The sequence below is a fragment of the Leptodactylus fuscus genome, unplaced genomic scaffold (assembly GCF_031893055.1).
Source record: "Leptodactylus fuscus isolate aLepFus1 unplaced genomic scaffold, aLepFus1.hap2 HAP2_SCAFFOLD_184, whole genome shotgun sequence".
In the NCBI taxonomy this organism is placed as follows: domain Eukaryota; kingdom Metazoa; phylum Chordata; class Amphibia; order Anura; family Leptodactylidae; genus Leptodactylus; species Leptodactylus fuscus.
Window position 1 is genome coordinate 142,460 of NW_027440207.1, and position 22,867 is coordinate 165,326.

The 22,867-nt window shown below is 45.6% G+C and overlaps 1 protein-coding gene across 1 annotated transcript in view; it reads right to left on the bottom strand.

Annotated features, from left to right (window-relative positions):
- The window catches only part of DOK1 (docking protein 1), a 63,687-nt gene that overhangs the window by 7,044 nt on the left and 33,776 nt on the right, over positions 1 to 22,867 (bottom strand). Inside the window, exon 3 of the mRNA XM_075261530.1 lies at positions 19,079 to 19,178. Coding sequence (XP_075117631.1) covers positions 19,079 to 19,178 — 100 coding nt within the window. The remainder of the gene's footprint in view (positions 1 to 19,078; positions 19,179 to 22,867) is intronic.

A 22,867-nucleotide genomic window follows, 5' to 3' on the forward strand; every position in this document is an offset into this window, starting at 1 on the left:
CTGTAACCTGGAGTAACACATCGGCTACTTTGTATCCCGGTACATGACATGGCTTCACTACTGTTCTGGATTTATGGTCGCATACTATATTACATGCCCCATAGATACTCTGTAACCTGGAGTAACACATCGGCTACTTTGTATCCCGATAAATGACATGGCTTCACTACTGTTCTGGATTTATGATCACATACTATATTACATGACCCATAGATACTCTGTAACCTGGAGTAACACATCTGCTACTTTGTATCCCGGTAAATGACATGGCTTCACTACTGTTCTGGATTTATGATCACATACTATATTACATGTCCCATAGATACTCTGTAACCTGGAGTAACACATCGGCTACTTTGTATCCCGGTAAATGACATGGCTTCACTACTGTTCTGGATTTATGGTCACATACTATATTACATGTCCCATAGATACTCTGTAACCTGGAGTAACACATCGGCTACTTTGTATCCCGGTACATGACATGGCTTCACTACTGTTCTGGATTTATGGGCACATACTATATTACACTGCTCCTGCAGCCGCTTATCTCAGGTCCCAGATCTGTTATCTCTCTATGTAACACTCAGCTAACCCTCAGTCCATTGTGTACAAGCATCTGCATATTATCTGATCTGCTCCAGGCAGTGCTGACACACTGGAGGGGAATCACCTTTACTCCACATTGGCAGTTTGCTAATATTAAATATGGCGGGAAAAAGAAAATCTAATTTGTCACAAACAACGAGAGCGATGAAGGAGCCAGAAGTCACAGAGTTCTCCTCAAGCGGAGCTCACGAGGATCATCGGCACCAACAACACGCTAATTATATGGCGTCCCAGCGAGCTGCTGAGATGCCGGAACAATCACAGGCACGGTGCAAGGAACAAGTTTAGAGGCAGGACAGCTTGAGAGCTGCTGAAACGCCAGAGCAGGCGGATCATCAACGCCAACAACACACAGACGAAGTCGCAGGCAGGGACTAGTGTGTACAATAAGTGAAGCCTCACTAGTGTGCCAGGCACCAGCTGTATATGCCCCTCTCCATGCCATATATAACCCTGCATCAGCCATATCTATACACAGTACGAGGAGAAGAGGAGAGCAGACATGGCAGCTTCTGCAGGAGGAGGGAGGGGGACGAGCATTGTGGGGATGGAGCAGTGAGAATACGACAGAGGCAGAATCCTTAACCCCGTATTGCCAGGCACCATTTTCTTCTACTGCACATATAATATAACACATCTGAAAACAGGAAGATGGGGTGTGTGGGGGAGGGGAGATAATGTGACCTGGGTATGACCTAGTGTTACGTTGGTATCAATGCCCAGACCCAGAATCCGGACTGCAGACTGCACTGCTACGAAAACAGGGGAAGGAGACTCTCCCTGACACTACGGCGGCTGGCTAGGCCCTGCCTGCTGGTGGTGGTCGGCTGTACACAAGCTAGTCCTGGCCCCGACAACTCCTGGCTCTCTAACACGAAGGTCTAACTGACAGGGCGAGAGCTACAAGAGAGTTAGGGACTGGGGGTACTAAGGGGGTGACCCCTACAGAAACCAAGGGGCAGCTGCAGACAACCAGGATGGGATGTGCTGGATAACAGACACGCAACACAACACAATACACAACAAGAGAATGAGGAGAGGGACAGCAGTGAGGAAAGGGTTACACAGGACGGGGGCAAAACCAACTGGAACCCAAACCTCACAAATACCCAGATAGTGCCAGGGAACCAGGACTGAGGGCAGGGGAGAGGAGAAGTGTGGAGGGGGAAACCAGACTCACACACAAGACCACGCTCACACACAAGGCAACACTCACACACAAGGGAACACTCACACACAAGACCACGCTCACACACAAGGCAACACTCACACACAAGACCACGCTCACACACAAGGCAACACTCACACACAAGACCACGCTCACACACAAGGCAACACTCACACACAAGACCACGCTCACACACAAGGCAACACTCACACACAAGACCACACTCACACACAAGGCAACACTCACACACAAGACCACGCTCACACACAAGGCAACACTCACACACAAGACCACGCTCACACACAAGGCAACACTCACACACAAGACCACGCTCACACACAAGGCAACACTCACACCACTTCCTAGTCAGCTGTAATACCAAACAATATTCCTCCCAGAGCCACGAGTTCTAGGTGGTAACAAGGAAAACCGGCAACTAATGGAACCAGCCCTCCTCCTAATACAGGACCCAGGATAGTCCCATAGGATAATGACAAACACCTGAGGTTCGCTCCAGAGAACCTCAGATACAGTCAAAAGGCTGATCCCAAATGCCCAAGCAGATGGCCTAATGACAAGGAAACCACCGGATCAGAACCCCGAGCAACTGCAACAGAAAACACCACATTTTATTAAACAAAACAAGGTCTGGACACCTAGAACAGGCATCCGATATACTCCGGGGACTTGTCTGCTCTCCTCTAAATGTCACATATAGCCCTTATAAATAGTCGTGTCAATCCAAACCAGAGTCTCCGTCCCCAGGACTTCTCCCAGTTCTGGCTCTGCTATAGGTTCTGTCATTTGTCTCAGGATGTTATTCAGTAACTCTGTGTGTCCTGGTGGTGAAGATGCGTGACAGCTACGGGGACAGTCTAGATCCCGGCCTCTGTGTGCCCACCAAATCACCGCCATATAGAGCACAAGAGTAACGGTGGAACGGTAGGGTTGGCCCCGTATTCATGGACTGCGACATCATCGCCATTGATAATGATCATTCCCATGCTCAGAACTTTACGAGAACTTGTATTTTGTGGCTACAGAAGACTTTTTGATGACCTTTTTTTAATGGCTGACTCATAATGATGACAGAATATGACGTTTCGAAGCTTCCTCTGAGCTTCTTCTTCAGATATATATAAAAACACTTTCTGCAGGCTGTATATATATATCTATATATAACTGGATAACATTACAGGGGATTAGGGATAGGATTACAGTGGGGGGGGGGGGGGAGAGGCTTATTACTATATACATATACAAACAAATAATCAATCCCCAGTTCCCAGGTTCTTTATCTTTATGGCTCTTAGTTCAGTGATTTGTATAGAATGACATGAACCCATGTGACACATTCATTCCATTATCCAGAGTCTTGAATAGGGTCATGCACTTGAACTCATACATCAGTCGCTGATTTCTTGATTTAAAATTCCCTCTTGAAATCAAAATTTTCATGTCACTGGGTAGGAGCTTTTCTCTTACCAATATGATCTGTGTTTCTAAAGTGCTTTTGTTTTTCCTGTCCGAGTGTTAGGTAAACACATATGTTCCTTATATAGATATCTCAAGCTTTTTGCAAGAACCTAAGTGCAGTATGTTGTATGGGTGTTGCTAGATGAAAGCTTGGGCTGAAGTTAGCTTGGTGATCTGTTGTATTTTTGGTATACATGGTATTTCTCACTTGGGTCTAGTGGACATTAAGTAGTCACGTGACAAAGGGACATAGTGATCCCTGGAATCCTCTAAATGATCTTGAAAGTCTCCATTGAATAAGATACAGTATATGTTATTATACTGTAGAAGTCTTATAGGAATTTGGGGCAGGATAAGACAGTGGGAAGGAGGAGAGAAAAGAATTCACACAGAACAGAATGGGAGGGATACAGAGTCAGCCAGTTTGGAAATCAGCCCAAGAGATAGTAGAAGAGATGGAAGTAGAGCCGTGGAGAAAGGCTGTAGCAAATTGTTCAAGTCAGAATGTTGTTGTACTGGACTTCTGAATAGTAGTCATTGGTCAGGAACTGGCTCCACTCATGGATAGTTGGATAAAATTAAGTGTAGGTATGTGTATACATATATGTGTGTATATAGGCTTGAGTGTGGACACTAAGGAATTTCTAGAATGTCTATAGTGTCTTTTATTCAAGAAAGCTTTCCCAGTTTAAGATTTCTCCCCTCATGGTAATATCTTTAAAAATTGGTGAGAAGATGAAGCCATCTACTTACATGTTTTTGTTTTGTTTATTTTTTCCCCCTCAATATTTAGCTGTGCAGGGATTATAACTAACTCTGGGCTTATTTGTAGGAAAAGAAGAATAAGATCCGGCCGTCCTGAGACAATAAGTGATATCACTGGAAAAAAAAAAGTATATGAAAAATTTGATTTTAGTTCAGACAAGTTCCTTTTGATTTAATGGACATTTGTTTGGTTTGTCTAGAGCTCCAGTGTGACGTTTGTGTGTTTGTATGGAAGGTTCAGAGAAGTGAATGGGCCCATATATGTGTGTCAGTTATATGTACATGTTACATGTGTTTGCTATATGTACATGCTCTGTTTGTCCATGTCTGTATTGTTACATTTTCAGTCTCCACAGCAAGCAGATGAAGATATTGATAACCCCACAGAGGGTGGTGACAAGTAGATATGAAAGGGAAGCATAAAATTTCTTTCCAAATGTTGAATACATATATGTGTGTGTTCTGATGAATATGAGATGTACTTGATATACCATGTACATGTGCTATGTACTCAGTTTTTATTGGTGCTTGTGTGTATCAAGTATATCACATGGGCTTTATACTGGTAACATAAATATTGGTTATGGGTTTATACTATAAATCTATGAAAGTTAACAATCGGGAATTATTTTGAGAAAAAAGTTGTATCTAATACTTGTACAATGTTCTTGGTCATTTTTATTCAGATGATCCTTCTGATAAGGTGCTAGACATCTGACTAAGTAGATCAGAAGTCACTCACATATCTGATCTGTAATGTTTTTTTGTGTATAAATTTTTGTTATGATGATTGGGGGGATAGATTTGATCCCTTATTTAACCCCTTAGCGACCCTTGACGTAACTGTACGTCATGGGTCGCATGGGGATGTATGGATACAGGGCAGATGCCGGCTGTATCATACAGCCAGGACCTGCCACTAACAGCAGCGGTCGGTGCCCGAGCCGATCGCTGCTGTTAACCCTTTACACACTGCGGTCAAACGTGACCGCAGTGTCTAAACGGCGGCATGGGCGCCGCCATGTTTCACCTCCTGAACGTCACAAGAGGGCGGTGATCGGTTGCTATTGAAGGCTTCCAGGCTTGTCTCTGCACGAGATCTATTACACGATGCCAGAGGCAGCCTCTAATAGAAGTGCTGGGATTTTCCTATTCACTGCAATACTGTAGTACTGTAAGAGCGATCAGACTCCCTAGGTTTCAGGGTACCTAAGGGGTCTGATCATAAATGTAACAGAAGAAAAAAAAAAGTTTTTAAAAGTATTAAAAAAATAAAAAAAATATAAAAGTTCAAATCACCCCCCTTTCCCTAGATTAGCTATAAAAGTAATTAAAGAACATTAAACATAAACATATTAGGTATCCCCGCGCTCCAAAATGCCCGAACTATTAGAATATTAAAACATTTATCCCGTACTGCGAATGGCGTAGCGGCAAAAAAAATAAAAACAGCCAAAAAGCGTTTTTTTCAACACTTTGCCTCTATAAAATATTGAATAAAAATTGATCAAACCATCAGTTCTTTCCCCAAATGGTATCAATAGAAACGTCATCTTGTCCCGCATAAAAAGACACCACAACCAGCTCCATACATGGAAATATGAAAAAGTTACAGGTGTCAGAACATGATGACACATTTTTTTTTCTATTTTGCAAAGTTTATCATTTTTTTAAAAGTATCAAAACATTTCAAATACTCTATAAATGTGGTATCACCGCGTTCGTACTGACACGTAGAACACAGGTAACATGTCATTTGTACCAAACAGTGAACGCTGTAAAAATTAAACCCATAAGAAAATGGCGCAAATGCATTTTTTCTCCAATTGCACCTCATTCTGAATTTTTTTCCAGCTTCCCAGTACATTGCACAGCATATTGAATGGTGCCATTACAAAGTACAATTTGTACTTACCTTAATGAATTGTTTGTAATTCTGGAGTATTTAGAAGTTTTAGAGAACTGAATTTACTTGGGATTGTATAAATAAGTGTGCTGGGATATGTAGTACTACAGGTATAACAAGTGTGGGGAGAGTCAGCGCAGCTGCTTCCATGATAAGACAAGGGGTAATAAATCTTGCAGTGGAAACAAAGATAACAATCTCAGGCTGCAGTGTGTCTTATCTATGTCTTCTAATGTAAGCTTTGCATTCTGTGCTGCACTACAAGTCCCATATAAACCTGTTAACAATAGTTTCAAGGGAGGGAAAAGTCAGATAACTTAAAACTAATTTTATTTTTGCTGATTTGGTTATGTAAATGATGAATCTATTGTTAACTCTGATAAGAGTTCTTTTATTTTAGATGATTCTCGATTTGGGAATGATGGTGGATTCTGCACCAGATATGTCATGGTCACTGAATATGAGGTAAACCAAGGGTGAAACCAAGCACAAGTAGAACCATTATAGAACTGTATGGGTCTCAGCTCATGAAGCTGAACTAGAAGCCATCACTGAGACAGGGTACAATGTCTGAGGGTAGGTGTTTGATATAGTGGGACTATGGTCCAATCTGGAGAGCGAGAGCTTTCTGTAGGGTTAATGTGAAGCCTAAAAGGATTTCCAGGCTGTTCAGATAGTGATGGACCCTGCTGCTGCCCCCACACAGGTGGGTATAGTCAGAAGTCATGGCACACACCAAGGCTGATACGAAGGAAAGTAGAGGTAACATGTGGGCAGACACTGCCGCTAACCAGCTGCAGAGGCCTAGGGGATATGCTTTATTGATAAGTGGTCACTATACTAGGCCCAAAAACCCCTTTTAGCTCTCTTTTCAGGTTTTACAACACTGAAGCACCAAAATGGTCCAGGAGGAAAGAAGCCTTGGAAACAGCAAGGATCAAAAGAGGATGAATAACTCCTGGTGTCTGGTGGTAAGAGAGTATGTGCTGAGAGCATCGTCCCCACTGATGGCATAAGCAGATTATTATTATTAAGTGCACTGTTTAGTAGTAGCCATGTGTGACCTGGTGAGCGGAGGATGGGCGGCTGCAGGATTTAGCATCACTATAGTAAGATATGTGTGAGCCTGCATGACATGTGTTAAACACAATATAAACCAAAAAGTGAAAAGTGTCTTTGAGCCATGCCCGGAGCCCTTGTACCTGCTCCAGAGATTGCAGGATAACTATATGCTATAACTAGAACTTTAGTAACTACTAAAGGTGAGACGGTATAAGGACGTGCTTGTGTGTATAGTTATTTCTCTTCAGGATGGCCCGGGGCATATCTGGTGAAGAAAGCCATCACAAGTGGGCTGCAGGTAGACGGCTACTAAAGAAGTAGTGTGTCACTTGTATTTGTATTTTCTGTAAGGTATCTTCCTGACAGGAGAAGTGGTTTTAGCCCATAGCAAACTTACTTTGGGTCAGCCCCTAGGTTAGAGTTGTATTATGGTGTACTGACTGACTATGTGATGTCTTGGCAAAAACATTTGACTAATGTATGGCTTTGAGTTTTCTCCTCCCTCTCAGATTTTAAGTTATTGGACGTGACCTATTCATTTGAGCCAAGAGATTGATGGTGATAAAGAGACACGTGAGAAAAACCTTGGACCCAAGAGTGGATGGTCCTTCCAAGTGCTGCTGATAACCAATGTTTCTATGAGACTTGACGGAAAGCCTAATTGTATCCATGCTTCACATTACAAGGAAGAATCTACACACAGCGATGAAGATTCTCCTGATGTTACTGTTACAGATGCTTCTGGCGATAAGCCTGCATAGAACATTTGACAATGAGTGGGACAATAAGTTTCTTAAACATCATACGATGTTGAAGGAAGATCTGAATGTGTCAGACTGTAGGATATGTCCTCATAGCCCCATATTAGCATCAGTCATGTTATATATCTCTGTTTTCATAATCCAACAGGAAAGTCACAGTAATAATCTTATGTTTATTTTGTTTGAAAAATACAAAGCAGACCGAAAATAACAGGCCAGAACTATGATTGAGATTAGGTTGGAACACAGGAATATACGAGGGGAATATGGAAAAGTCCAGCAGTAGACATTAAGTCACTGAAGTACCTAAATATGAATTCCTGTATTCAACCATCTCAAAATGGGGGAAATGTTAGAGTTAAGTCCTCCATCTTTGTATTTTGTGAGCCATCTTGTAACCTTTTTCATATAAATTGTATACGTATGTCTGTTTAAAGTTCAAGAGGCCCTTTTGGGTACTTAAGGAATGCTGTGTGGATGAATCCTTATCTTTGTCTATCTCAAGAGTCTCATCTTTTGAAGATGCAGCTGACTATTTGTATATCTCTTATCTCTTTTACTCGATGTATACACTTAGAGTGTGTAGAGTGTATATACTTAGAGTTTATGTAGCCTATTCGTTATCTTCAAGGTTGGAATTGATTGGCACCAGCATGTAATCTTCTCTATCTTGCCATGATATATACATATAGACATAGTGTGAGATGTTAGTTCACACATAAGTATTTTGAAACTTTGTGTTTAAGGACAAATTCCATCCTAGTTTGGAAAGCTATAATGAGATGCAAATTACATCAGGTCTTTAGCCAATAGTCATGTGCCAGGTTTATGTTAAAACTCTACAATGTTATGTCATTAGAATAGTCCAACCTGCTTTTGTCTGTATTGTATTTAAACTACCTTTTTGCACTATTAAAATCTGAACTCACTTGATACACTATCAGCTGTGTGTATGTGGCTTCTCCAGGCTAAAGGATGGGTGAGATCATCCAGGCCTGTTATTTAATTTGGAACTCTGCAACATACTCTTATTATGGGGACTGCTTGATGTCTCTAACACTGGTGATATTATGATCTTCCTGGCAGAAGGGTTTAAGAGTACCCTCCACCCATCCGGAGATCTGTTCAGTGAGGGTGCCAACACATGAAATGATCGGTCTCCCTGGGTTCCCAGGTTTGTGCAGTTCTGGAAGCAAATAAAAGGTCCCCGTCCTTGGACTTGCTGGTATGAGGTCGCTTAGGCTTGCTGCTGCATTAGATAGGCCGGAGATCACCTTTTTCAGTTTTTTGGAGTATTCCACTGTGGGGTCTGGATCCAACTTGGAGTAGTAGTGTGTGTCAGTCGGCTGTCTGTGTAATAGTGTGTGTCAGTCAGTTGTCTGTGTAATAGTGTGTGTCAGTCAGTTGTCTGTGTAATAGTGTGTGTCAGTCAGTTTTCTGTGTAGTAGTGTGTGTCAGTCAGTTGTCTGTGTAATAGTGTGTCAGTCAGCTGTCTGTGTAATAGCGTGTGTCAGTCAGCTGTCTGTGTAATAGCGTGTGTCAGTCAGTTGTCTGTGTAATAGTGTGTGTCAGTCAGTTGTCTGTGTAATAGTGTGTGTCAGTCAGTTGTCTGTGTAATAGTGTGTGTCAGTCAGTTGTCTGTGTAATAGTGTGTGTCAGTCAGTTGTCTGTGTAATAGTGTGTGTCAGTCAGTTGTCTGTGTAATAGTGTGTCAGTCAGTTGTCTGTGTAATAGTGTGTGTCAGTCAGTTGTCTGTGTAGTAGTGTGTGTCAGTCAGTTGTCTGTGTAATAGCGTGTGTCAGTCAGTTGTCTGTGTAATAGCGTGTGTCAGTCAGTTGTCTGTGTAATAGCGTGTGTCAGTCAGCTGTCTGTGTAATAGCGTGTGTCAGTCAGTTGTCTGTGTAATAGCGTGTGTCAGTCAGTTGTCTGTGTAATAGCGTGTGTCAGTCAGTTGTCTGTGTAATAGCGTGTGTCAGTCAGTTGTCTGTGTAATAGCGTGTGTCAGTCAGTTGTCTGTGTAATAGCGTGTGTCAGTCAGTTGTCTGTGTAATAGCGTGTGTCAGTCAGCTGTCTGTGTAATAGCGTGTGTCAGTCAGTTGTCTGTGTAATAGCGTGTGTCAGTCAGTTGTCTGTGTAATAGCGTGTGTCAGTCAGTTGTCTGTGTAATAGCGTGTGTCAGTCAGCTGTCTGTGTAATAGCGTGTGTCAGTCAGTTGTCTGTGTAATAGCGTGTGTCAGTCAGTTGTCTGTGTAATAGTGTGTGTCAGTCAGTTGTCTGTGTAATAGCGTGTGTCAGTCAGTTGTCTGTGTAGTAGCGTGTGTCAGTCAGTTGTCTGTGTAATAGTGTGTGTCAGTCAGTTGTCTGTGTAATAGTGTGTGTCAGTCAGCTGTCTGTGTAATAGTGTGTGTCAGTCAGTTGTCTGTGTAATAGTGTGTGTCAGTCAGTTGTCTGTGTAGTAGCGTGTGTCAGTCAGTTGTCTGTGTAATAGTGTGTGTCAGTCAGTTGTCTGTGTAATAGTGTGTGTCAGTCAGCTGTCTGTGTAATAGTGTGTGTCAGTCAGTTGTCTGTGTAATAGCGTGTGTCAGTCAGTTGTCTGTGTAATAGCGTGTGTCAGTCAGCTGTCTGTGTAATAGCGTGTGTCAGTCAGCTGTCTGTGTAATAGTGTGTGTCAGTCAGTTGTCTGTGTAATAGCGTGTGTCAGTCAGTTGTCTGTGTAATAGCGTGTGTCAGTCAGTTGTCTGTGTAATAGTGTGTGTCAGTCAGTTGTCTGTGTAGTAGCGTGTGTCAGTCAGTTGTCTGTGTAATAGCGTGTGTCAGTCAGTTGTCTGTGTAATAGCGTGTGTCAGTCAGTTGTCTGTGTAATAGCGTGTGTCAGTCAGCTGTCTGTGTAATAGCGTGTGTCAGTCAGTTGTCTGTGTAATAGTGTGTGTCAGTCAGTTGTCTGTGTAATAGTGTGTGTCAGTCAGTTGTCTGTGTAATAGCGTGTGTCAGTCAGCTGTCTGTGTAATAGCGTGTGTCAGTCAGTTGTCTGTGTAATAGTGTGTGTCAGTCAGTTGTCTGTGTAATAGTGTGTGTCAGTCAGTTGTCTGTGTAATAGTGTGTGTCAGTCAGTTGTCTGTGTAATAGTGTGTGTCAGTCAGTTGTCTGTGTAGTAGCGTGTGTCAGTCAGTTGTCTGTGTAATAGTGTGTGTCAGTCAGCTGTCTGTGTAATAGTGTGTGTCAGTCAGCTGTCTGTGTAATAGTGTGTGTCAGTCAGCTGTCTGTGTGCTTCCTGTATGTAGTCTGATGTGTTCCTCATGACTATGGCACCACCCTTGTCCGCTGGTTTAATGATGATGTCTTTGTGTAATATCCAGATCTCCAGACCCCCCTCTCCTGTGCTACAGACACCAAACCTCAGGAATATGGTGATTGTCAGTAGCTCACTGTCACCTCCAACTAACACAGGAACATTCCCATGTGGAGAGAAAAGGAGCAAAACCTGCCCCCACATACTGACCCCTGACAGGATAGAGATCCCAAACTAACAGGGAATATAAGACCCCGGGACTGTAACACCGCATGTAGTGTATGTAATAATGTGCAGCAAGTGTCCCCCTGATAATCTGTATGATGGAGAGACCGGACCGCAGCTCAGAACACGTATGAACTCACATCACCATACAATTAGAGAGGACCTTTCATCAGATTGGGCGCAGGCAGTTCTATATACTGCTGGAAAGTTCTATATACTGCTGGAAAGTTCTATATACTGCTGGAAAGTTCTATATACTGCTGGAAAGTTCTATATACTGCTGGAAAGTTCTATATACTGCTGGAAAGTTCTATATACTGCTGGAAAGTTCTATATACTGCTGGAAAGTTCTATATACTGCTGGAAAGTTCTATATACTGCTGGAAAGTTCTATATACTGCTGGAATTCAGTGCACTGTCGGCTTTCCCGATCTGTGCCCGGTGTAAAGCGCTATCGGTCCCGGTACCGTAGCGATTTACAGTCAGAAGGGCGTTTCTGACACTTAGCCAGGGCCACCCTATTTTTCGGACTATAAGACGCACCCAGGTTTTAGAGGAGAAAAATAGGGAAAAAAAATTTTCAGGCAAAAAATGGTAAAATATTTAATATATGGGAGTTGTAGTTTTGGAACAGCTGCAAGGCCACAATGACAGGTGACCCTGCAGCTGTACGGGGATGTATAGGGCGGTTTTTGTGGGGCCAGCTGTACTTTTTAGATATACCATTTTGGGAAATGTTTATTGCTTAGATCACCTTTTATTTAATTCAGAGGCAAAACAGAGAGAAAAACCCGGCAGTTTAGCACTTTTGATTTTGACGTTCACTGTACATAAAGCTATTAGTAGACCGGGCATTTTCAGACACAGGGATACCTAATGTGTATGTTTCACAGTAATGTTATACTTTTATATGTATTCTAGGGAAAGGAGGTGAACTTTTATATTATTTTTTATTATATTTTTTTTTGTGTTTTTTTTTTTTTTTTTTTACTATTTTAATATCCCCCGCCTAGGGGGCTTGAACCTGCAATCATTTGATTGCAAGTCCCATAGACGGCAATACAAGTGTATTGCCGTCTATGGGAGATTCTATACATTACTATCGCGGAGGGTCATAGACCAGCCGCGATAGTAATATATATCTATGACAGGCCTCGGAGCCTTCATTAGGTTCCCGGCTGTCATCGGAACAGGTCGGCTCCTGCGGCCTCGCCGTGCAGGAGCCGGCCTGCATCACTAAAGGTATGGGGCCGGTGGGGGGGGGGGGGCTAACTGACTGCCGGGAGCTGTGGAGGAGGAGTGGGTTTGCAGCATGGCCACACTTCTGTCACCGCTGGTTTTCTTCAGCGGCAGGAGCGCGGCCCCGGCAGCTAAGACAGTCCCCGGCATCTGCTGTAATAGACCGGCGGATGCCGGGGAGTGTCTTAGCTGCCGGGGCCTGCAGTATAGTCACGCTCCTGCCGCTGAAGAAAACCAGCGGTGGCAGTAGCGCGGCCATGCTGTAAATCCGCTCCTCCCCCCACATTCAGACTATAAGACGCACCCTCATTTTCCTTCGAAATTAAGTGCGTCTTATAGTCTTATAGGTATTTATTTTTTATTATTATTTTATTTACTTTTTTTTTTACTTTTTTATTATATTTTTATTTTATTTTTTTTCCAGATTATGTCCCCATAAGGTGATTAGAGACCTTTGGGGACATCTGATCACTTATTTTTTTTGTACTGGAGGCTGATTTCTCCTATAACTGGAACGGCTACATTTAACCCCAGTTGCAGGAGAAATCCAGCCTCCTGCACACTGTATATACAGCTTACTGAGCTGATCTGGGTCCTGTACACAGTATACAGAGCTTATCTGGGTCCTGTACACATTATACAGAGCTGATCTGGGTCCTGTACACAGTATACAGAGCTGATCTGGGTCCTGTACACAGTATACTGAGCTGATCTGGGTCCTGTACACAGTATACTGAGCTGATCTGGGTCCTGTACACATTATACTGAGCTGCTCTGGGTCCTGTACACAGTATACAGAGCTTATCTGGGTCCTGTACACATTATACAGAGCTGATCTGGGTCCTGAACACAGTATACTGAGCTGATCTGGGTCCTGTACACAGTATACAGAGCTTATCTGGGTCCTGTTCACAGTATACTAAGCTGATCTGGGTCCTGTACACAGTGTACAGAGCTTATCTGGGTCCTGTACACAGTATACAGAGCTGATCTGGGTCCTGTTCACAGTATACTGAGCTGATCTGGGTCCTGTACACAGTGTACAGAGCTTATCTGGGTCCTGTACACAGTATACAGAGCTGATCTGGGTCCTGTAGGACCCAGCAGCTCTGGTAAGATGCTGCTCCCGGCAGATCACGTGTCGGCCGGGTCAGAGGGCAGCTGAATTATGGCAGCGTGCATAGCTGTGTATATAGCGCTCATTGAGCGTTGTATACACAGCGATCGAGATAGCAGGGGAGGTAAAAAATCTTCCCTGCCATCTCTCTGGGAGCTCCGGCTGAAGTTACATGATCTCCGTGCAGCTGCTGTGTTCTGACTGGACGTACCGGTACGTCCTATCAGAACTAGGCAACCACTTCCCGGATGTATATGTCTATGGGTGGTTTGGAAGTGGTTAAACAACAGAGAATGGACCTTCCCGTGCCAAAACATTTCTGCCAGGAAGATCATAATATCACCAGTGACATGAAAATTTTAATTGTAAGAGGGAATTTTAAATCAAGAAAACAGCGACTGATATATGAGTACAAGACCATGACCCTATTCAAGACTCTGGATAATGGAATGAATGTGTCACATGGGTTCATGTCATTCTATACAAATCACTGAACTAAGAGCCATAAAGATAAAGAACCTGGGAACTGGGGATTGATTATTTGTTTGTATATGTATATAGTAATAAGCCCCTCCCCCCCTCCTGTAATCCTACCCCTGTGTCCAGTTATATATATATATATATATATATATATATATATATATATATATATATGCAGCCTGCAGAAAGTTTTTTTATATATATCTGAAGAAGAAGCTCAGAGGAAGCTTCGAAGCGTCATATTCTGTCATCATTATGAGTCAGCCATTAATAAAGGTGTCACCTACTGAAGACTTGTAAGTTTTTTGTTTTTTTTAATATTTCATAACCACTGGCTAACACGTTACCAAAACAAACATTCTCCTTATACCAAATGGAGGATACATGAATTCTAGAATGTGAAGGATTATGGCGACTTATCATAAAATGAATAACGTTACGGATCTGGCGACGCCATTAACAAGGTGGGAAAAGTCTATTTGTAAAATAACTGACGTAACGTGAGCAGCATATAAGGGGTTAACTGGAAAGTACAGCCCAGACCAAAAGTCTGGCCGCACCTTCTCATTCAGAAGTTTCTGTATTTTTATGACTATGACAATTGTAGATTCACACTGGGGAAAAGGTGACGGGATGGTTCCCACCGTGAAGCCTGGAGGAGGAGGTGTGATGGTGTGGGGGGGGGCGGGGCCAAGCTGGGGACACTATTGGGGATTTATACTGAACCAGCATGGCTACCACAGCATCTTGCAGCGGCATGCTATTCCATCCGGACAATGACCCCAAATACCTCCAGGCTGTGACCAAGAAGGAGAGTGATGGGGGGGCTACACCGGATGACCCGGCCCCCACAGTCACCAGACCTGAACCCAATCCAGATGGTTTGGGGTGAGCTGGAGCACAGAGTGAAGGCAAAAGGGCTGACAAGTGCTAAGCATCTCTGGGAACTCCTTCAAGACTGTTGGAAGACCATTCCCGGTGACTACCTCATGGAGCTCATCAAGACAATACCAAGAGTGTGCAAAGCAGGAATCAGAGCAAAAGGAAGAAGCGAGAATAGAAGACAGATTGTCAGTGGTGTCCCACTGTTTGGTAAGTCTACAATTCCACATGTGTACCATGTTTCCCTGAAAATAAGACAGTGTCTTATATTAAATTGTCACCCTAAATATAGGACCTGTCTTATTTTCGGGGAATATCTTATTACAACCGGCAGTCATGCCAGCACTTCCTTAGCGGAGAGTCAGCATGACTGCCAGTTGTAGGTAGTGTAGGGGAGGGGGGAAGGTATCCTACTTACCTTTCCCATCTTCATAGCAGCGCTGGTGCTGCTGTCTGTCCCGGCAGCAGCGGTGGGCGGGGCTTAGCGAGGCTTACGGCGGTTTCGCTGGAGAGCCTCACTTCACTGGCATTGCAGCCGGCTGGATGCTGAGCGATGTGCTCTGTGTGCTGCTGCCTCTGGGATGAGCTGGGAGAGTCGACACAGCAGCTTATGCACAGCGGCATCTACCAGCTCATCCTACAGCAGCAGAGGCAGCAGCACATCGCACAGTGTTCAGCCAGCTGCAATGATTTTTGGGCATGCCTTACTTTCGGGGGGTTTCCTACTTTCGGGGAAACACAGTACTTCATAGTTTTGATGCCTTCAGTGTGAATCTACAATTGTCATCGTCATGAAAATACAGAAAACTCTTTGAATGAGAAGGTGCGGCCAAACTATTGGTCTGTACTGTATATGTCTGACAATTTGGGTGGGGAGTTATCATAGTCCCCTGGGGTCATCACAGTGACCGGGACAGGATCTGCTGCACACTAGTGAAAGTCAAAGTGTGATATATGCAGCTCCACTTTAACCAGTGAGGGGCCACAGACATTACCGGGGGGCCACAGACATTACCGGGGGGCTATCCATCATCTTTGTCCCTCACCCCATTGTCCCCTCTATCCCCCATCCTTGTTCCTCACCCCATTGTCCCCTCAACCCTCGGTCCTTGTCCCTCACCCCATTGTCCCCTCTATCCCCCGTCCTTGTCCCTCACCCCATTGTCCCCTCAACCCTCGGTCCTTGTCCCTCACCCCATTGTCCCCTCTATCCCCCGTCTTCATCCCTCACCCCATTGTCCCCTCTATCCCCCATCCTTGTCCCTATCACCATTGTGCCCTCTATCCTCCGTGTTTGTCCCTATCACCATTGTCCCCTCTATCCTCGGTCTTTGTCCCTATCACTATTGTCCCCTCTATCCCCCGTCCTTGTCCTTATCACCATTGGCCCCTCTATCCCCCGTCTTTGTCCCTATCACTATTGTCCCCTCTATCCTCCGTCTTTGTCCCTATCACTATTGTCCCCTCTATCCTCCGTCTTTGTCCCTATCACTATTGTCCCCTCTATCCTCGGTCCTTGTCCCTCACCCCATTGTCCCCTCTATCCTCCATCCTTGTCCCTATCACTATTGTCCCCTCTATCCTCGGTCCTTGTCCCTCACCCCATTGTCCCCTCTATCCTCCATCCTTGTCCCTATCACTATTGTCCCCTCTATCCTCGGTCTTTGTCCCTATCACTATTGTCCCCTCTATCCTCGGTCCTTGTCCCTCACCCCATTGTCCCCTCTATCCTCGGTCCTTGTCCCTATCACCATTGTCCCCTCTATCCTCGGTCCTTGTCCCTATCACCATTGTCCCCTCTATCCTCGGTCCTTGTCCCTATCACCATTGTCCCCTCTATCCTCGGTCCTTGTCCCTATCACCATTGTCCCCTCTATCCTCCATCCTTGTCCCTATCACCATTGTCCCCTCTATCCTCGGTCCTTGTCCCTCACCCCATTGTCCCCTCTATCCTCGGTCCTTGTCCCTCACCCCATTGTCCCCTCTATCCTTGGTCCTTGTCCCTCACCCCATTGTCCCCTCTATCCTCGGTCCTTGTCCCTCACCCCATTGTCCCCTCTATCCTCCATCCTTGTCCCTATCACCATTGTCCCCTCTATCCTCGGTCCTTGTCCCTCACCCCATTGTCCCCTCTATCCTCCATCCTTGTCCCTATCACCATTGTCCCCTCTATCCTCCATCCTTGTCCCTATCACCATTGTCCCCTCTATCCTCGGTCCTTGTCCCTCACCCCATTGTCCCCTCTATCCTCGGTCCTTGTCCCTATCACCATTGTCCCCTCTATCCTCCATCCTTGTCCCTCACCCCATTGTCCCCTTTATCCTCGGTCCTTGTCCCTCACCCCACTGTCCCCTCTATCCTCCACCCTTGTCCCTCACCCCATTGTCCCCTCTATCCTCCATCCTTGTCCCTCACCCCATTGTCCCCTCTATCCTCGGTCCTTGTCCCTCACCCCATTGTCCCCTTTATCCTCGGTCCTTGTCCCTCACCCCATTGTCCCCTCTATCCTCCACCCTTGTCCCTCACCCCATTGTCCCCTCTATCCTCCACCCTTGTCCCTCACCCCATTGTCCCCTCTATCCTCGGTCCTTGTCCCTCACCCCATTGTCCCCTCTATCCTCGGTCCTTGTCCCTCACCCCATTGTCCCCTTTATCCTCGGTCTTTGTCCCTCACCCCATTGTCCCCTCTATCCTCCACCCTTGTCCCTCACCCCATTGTCCCCTCTATCCTCGGTCCTTGTCCCTCACCCCATTGTCCCCTCTATCCCCCATCCTTGTCCCTCACCCCATTGTCCCCTCTATCCTCGGTCCTTGTCCCTATCACCATTGTCCCCTCTATCCTCCACCCTTGTCCCTCACCCCATTGTCCCCTCTATCCTCGGTCCTTGTCCCTCACCCCATTGTCCCCTCTATCCCCCATCCTTGTCCCTCACACCATTGTCCCCTCTATCCTCGGTCCATGTCCCTATCACCATTGTCCCCTCTATCCTCCATCCTTGTCCCTCACCCCATTGTCCCCTCTATCCTCCACCCTTGTCCCTCACCCCATTGTCCCCTTTATCCTCGGTCCTTGTCCCTCACCCCATTGTCCCCTCTATCCTCGGTCCTTGTCCCTCACCCCATTGTCCCCTCTATCCTCGGTCCTTGTCCCTCACCCCATTGTCCCCTCTATCCTCGGTCCTTGTCCCTATCACCATTGTCCCCTCTATCCTCGGTCCTTGTCCCTATCACTATTGTCCCCTTTATCCTCGGTCCTTGTCCCTCACCCCATTGTCCCCTCTATCCTCGGTCCTTGTCCCTCACCCCATTGTCCCCTCTATCCTCGGTCCTTGTCCCTCACCCCATTGTCCCCTCTATCCTCGGTCCTTGTCCCTATCACCATTGTCCCCTCTATCCTCGGTCCTTGTCCCTATCACTATTGTCCCCTTTATCCTCGGTCCTTGTCCCTCACCCCATTGTCCCCTCTATCCTCGGTCCTTGTCCCTCACCCCATTGTCCCCTCTATCCTCGGTCCTTGTCCCTATCACCATTGTCCCCTCTATCCTTGGTCCTTGTCCCTATCACTATTGTCCCCTTTATCCTCGGTCCTTGTCCCTCACCCCATTGTCCCCTCTATCCTCCACCCTTGTCCCTCACCCCATTGTCCCCTCTATCCTCGGTCCTTGTCCCTCACCCCATTGTCCCCTCTATCCTCGGTCCTTGTCCCTCACCCCATTGTCCCCTCTATCCTCGGTCCTTGTCCCTATCACCATTGTCCCCTCTATCCTCCATCCTTGTCCCTCACCCCATTGTCCCCTCTATCCTCCATCCTTGTCCCTCACCCCATTGTCCCCTCTATCCTCGGTCCTTGTCCCTATCACCATTGTCCCCTCTATCCTCCATCCTTGTCCCTCACCCCATTGTCCCCTCTATCCTCGGTCCTTGTCCCTCACCCCATTGTCCCCTCTACCCTCGGTCCTTGTCCCTATCACCATTGTCCCCTCTATCCTCCATCCTTGTCCCTATCACCATTGTCCCCTCTATCCTCGGTCCTTGTCCCTCACCCCATTGTCCCCGGCACCATTATCCGCAGACTTATTCTACCAGTAAACCCTCTTACCTTCCTCTCTGGAGAAGTAAATGCTGTTCACAGCCATCTCCAGGGATGTGGTCCCATCTGAGGCCTCCGGCCCTTTGTCCTGGGAGCCATTGACCTTTCCCTATGAGAGAACAGAAAATAATCAGGGAAAGCAGAGAATGTGCGAGATGTGGCCATAGTAAGTAGCAGATGGCCATCTCAGCCAGGTCCCACCACAGGGACATTGTCATTAGTGATTGCGGGTGTTACATGTCTGTCCCACAAGACCATTCATTTAGGGGGAGGGGGTTTCTCCTAGACTCGCCCCGCCCCGCTCCTGCCGTTAATGTGGCTGATAACTAATTTGTGGGGTGGGAAGAGGGAATTAAAAAATGACTACGGGGCAGAACATTTTGTAGTTGCATCCAAAGAATTAGAGGAGGCAACGGGACGATGGACTGTTACTAGGTAAGAAAGGGGCAAAGATGTTGGGAGAAGTCATCACAATGGTCTGGGCTGGTGGAGAAGGCAAAAAGCAAGTAAGATAAGACTGTAAGACCTCATCTCTGGACATTGTGGAGACTTCACTTGTATATGTGTAAGTAGTGCAGAGAAGACATATGGAGGGCTATCACCTTTATACAGAGGACATACATCACCTCCATAGAGAGAACATACGTAGGAGACATCACCTCCATAGAGAGAACATACATAGGAGACATCACCTCCATAGAGAGAACATACATAGGAGGCATCACCTCCATAGAGGGAACATACGTAGGAGACATCACCTCCATAGAGAGAACATACATAGGAGGCATCACCTCCATAGAGGGAACATACGTAGTAGACATCACCTCCATAGAGGGAACATACGTAGGAGACATCACCTCCACAGAGAGAACATACGTAGGAGACATCACCTCCATAGAGAGAACATACGTAGTAGACATCACCTCCATAGAGAGGACATACATAGGAGACATCACCTCCATAGAGAGAACATACGTAGTAGACATCACCTCCATAGAGAGAACATACATAGGAGACATCACCTCCATAGAGAGAACATACGTAGGAGACATCACCTCCATAGAGAGAACATACGTAGTAGACATCACCTCCATAGAGAGGACATACATAGGAGACATCACCTCCATAGAGAGAACATACGTAGTAGACATCACCTCCATAGAGAGAACATACGTAGTAGACATCACCTCCATAGAGAGGACATACGTAGTAGACATCACCTCCATAGAGAGGACATACATAGGAGACATCACCTCCATAGAGAGAACATACGTAGTAGACATCACCTCCATAGAGAGGACATACATAGGAGACATCACCTCCATAGAGAGAACATACGTAGGAGACATCACCTCCATAGAGAGGACATACATAGGAGACATCACCTCCATAGAGAGAACATACGTAGGAGACATCACCTCCATAGAGAGAACATACGTAGTAGACATCACCTCCATAGAGAGAACATACGTAGTAGACATCACCTCCATAGAGAGAACATACGTAGTAGACATCACCTCCACAGAGAGAACATACGTAGGAGACATCACCTCCATAGAGAGAACATACGTAGTAGACATCACCTCCATAGAGGGAACATACGTAGGAGACATCACCTCCATAGAGAGGACATACATAGGAGACATCACCTCCATAGAGAGAACATACGTAGTAGACATCACCTCCATAGAGAGGACATACATAGGAGACATCACCTCCATAGAGAGAACATACGTAGGAGACATCACCTCCATAGAGAGAACATACGTAGTAGACATCACCTCCATAGAGAGGACATACATAGGAGACATCACCTCCATAGAGAGAACATACGTAGGAGACATCACCTCCATAGAGAGAACATACGTAGTAGACATCACCTCCATAGAGAGGACATACATAGGAGACATCACCTCCATAGAGAGAACATACATAGGAGGCATCACCTCCATAGAGAGAACATACATAGGAGGCATCACCTCCATAGAGAGAACATACGTAGGAGACATCACCTCCATAGAGAGAACATACGTAGGAGACATCACCTCCATAGAGAGAACATACGTAGGAGACATCACCTCCATAGAGAGAACATACGTAGGAGACATCACCTCCATAGAGAGAACATACATAGGAGGCATCACCTCCATAGAGAGAACATACGTAGGAGACATCACCTCCATAGAGAGAACATACATAGGAGGCATCACCTCCATAGAGAGAACATACATAGGAGACATCACCTCCATAGAGAGGACATACATAGGAGACATCACCTCCATAGAGAGAACATACATAGGAGGCATCACCTCCATAGAGAGAACATACATAGGAGACATCACCTCCATAGAGAGGACATACGTAGGAGACATCACCTCCATAGAGAGGACATACGTAGGAGACATCACCTCCATAGAGAGAACATACGTAGGAGACATCACCTCCATAGAGAGAACATACGTAGGAGACATCACCTCCATAGAGAGGACATACGTAGGAGACATCACCTCCATAGAGAGAACATATGTAGGAGACATCACCTCCATAGAGAGAACATACGTAGTAGACATCACCTCCATAGAGGGACCATACGTAGGAGACATCACCTCCATAGAGAGAACATACGTAGGAGACATCACCTCCATAGAGAGAACATACGTAGGAGACATCACCTCCATAGAGAGAACATACGTAGGAGACATCACCTCCATAGAGGGAACATACGTAGGAGACATCACCTCCATAGAGAGGACATACGTAGAAGACATCACCTCCATAGAGAGAACATACGTAGTAGACATCACCTCCATAGAGGGAACATACGTAGGAGACATCACCTCCATAGAGAGGACATACATAGGAGACATCACCTCCATAGAGAGAACATACGTAGGAGACATCACATCCATAGAGAGAACATACGTAGTAGACATCACCTCCATAGAGAGGACATACGTAGGAGACATCACCTCCATAGAGAGGACATACGTAGGAGACATCACATCCATAGAGAGAACATACGTAGGAGACATCACCTCCATAGAGAGGACATACGTAGGAGACATCACCTCCATAGAGAGAACATACGTAGTAGACATCACCTCCATAGAGGGAACATACATAGGAGACATCACCTCCATAGAGAGAACATACGTAGGAGACATCACCTCCATAGAGGGAACATACATAGGAGACATCACCTCCATAGAGAGAACATACATAGGAGACATCACCTCCATAGAGAGAACATACGTAGGAGACATCACCTCCATAGAGGGAACATACGTAGTAGACATCACCTCAACAGAGAGAACATACGTAGGAGACATCACCTCCATAGAGAGAACATACGTAGGAGACATCACCTCAACAGAGAGAACATATGAGGGAGATATCACGTCTATAGAGGGACATACGTAGTAGACATCACCTCCATAGAGGGAACATACGTAGTAGACATCACCTCCATAGAGAGGACATACGTAGGAGACATCACCCCCATAGAGAGAACATACGTAGGAGACATCACCTCCATAGAGAGAACATACGTAGGAGACATCACCCCCATAGAGAGAACATACGTAGGAGACATCACCCCCATAGAGAGAACATACGTAGGAGACATCACCCCCATAGAGAGAACATACGTAGGAGACATCACCTCCATAGAGAGGACATACGTAGTAGACATCACCTCCATAGAGGGAACATACGTAGTAGACATCACCTCCATAGAGAGGACATACGTAGGAGACATCACCTCCATAGAGAGAACATACGTAGGAGACATCACCTCCA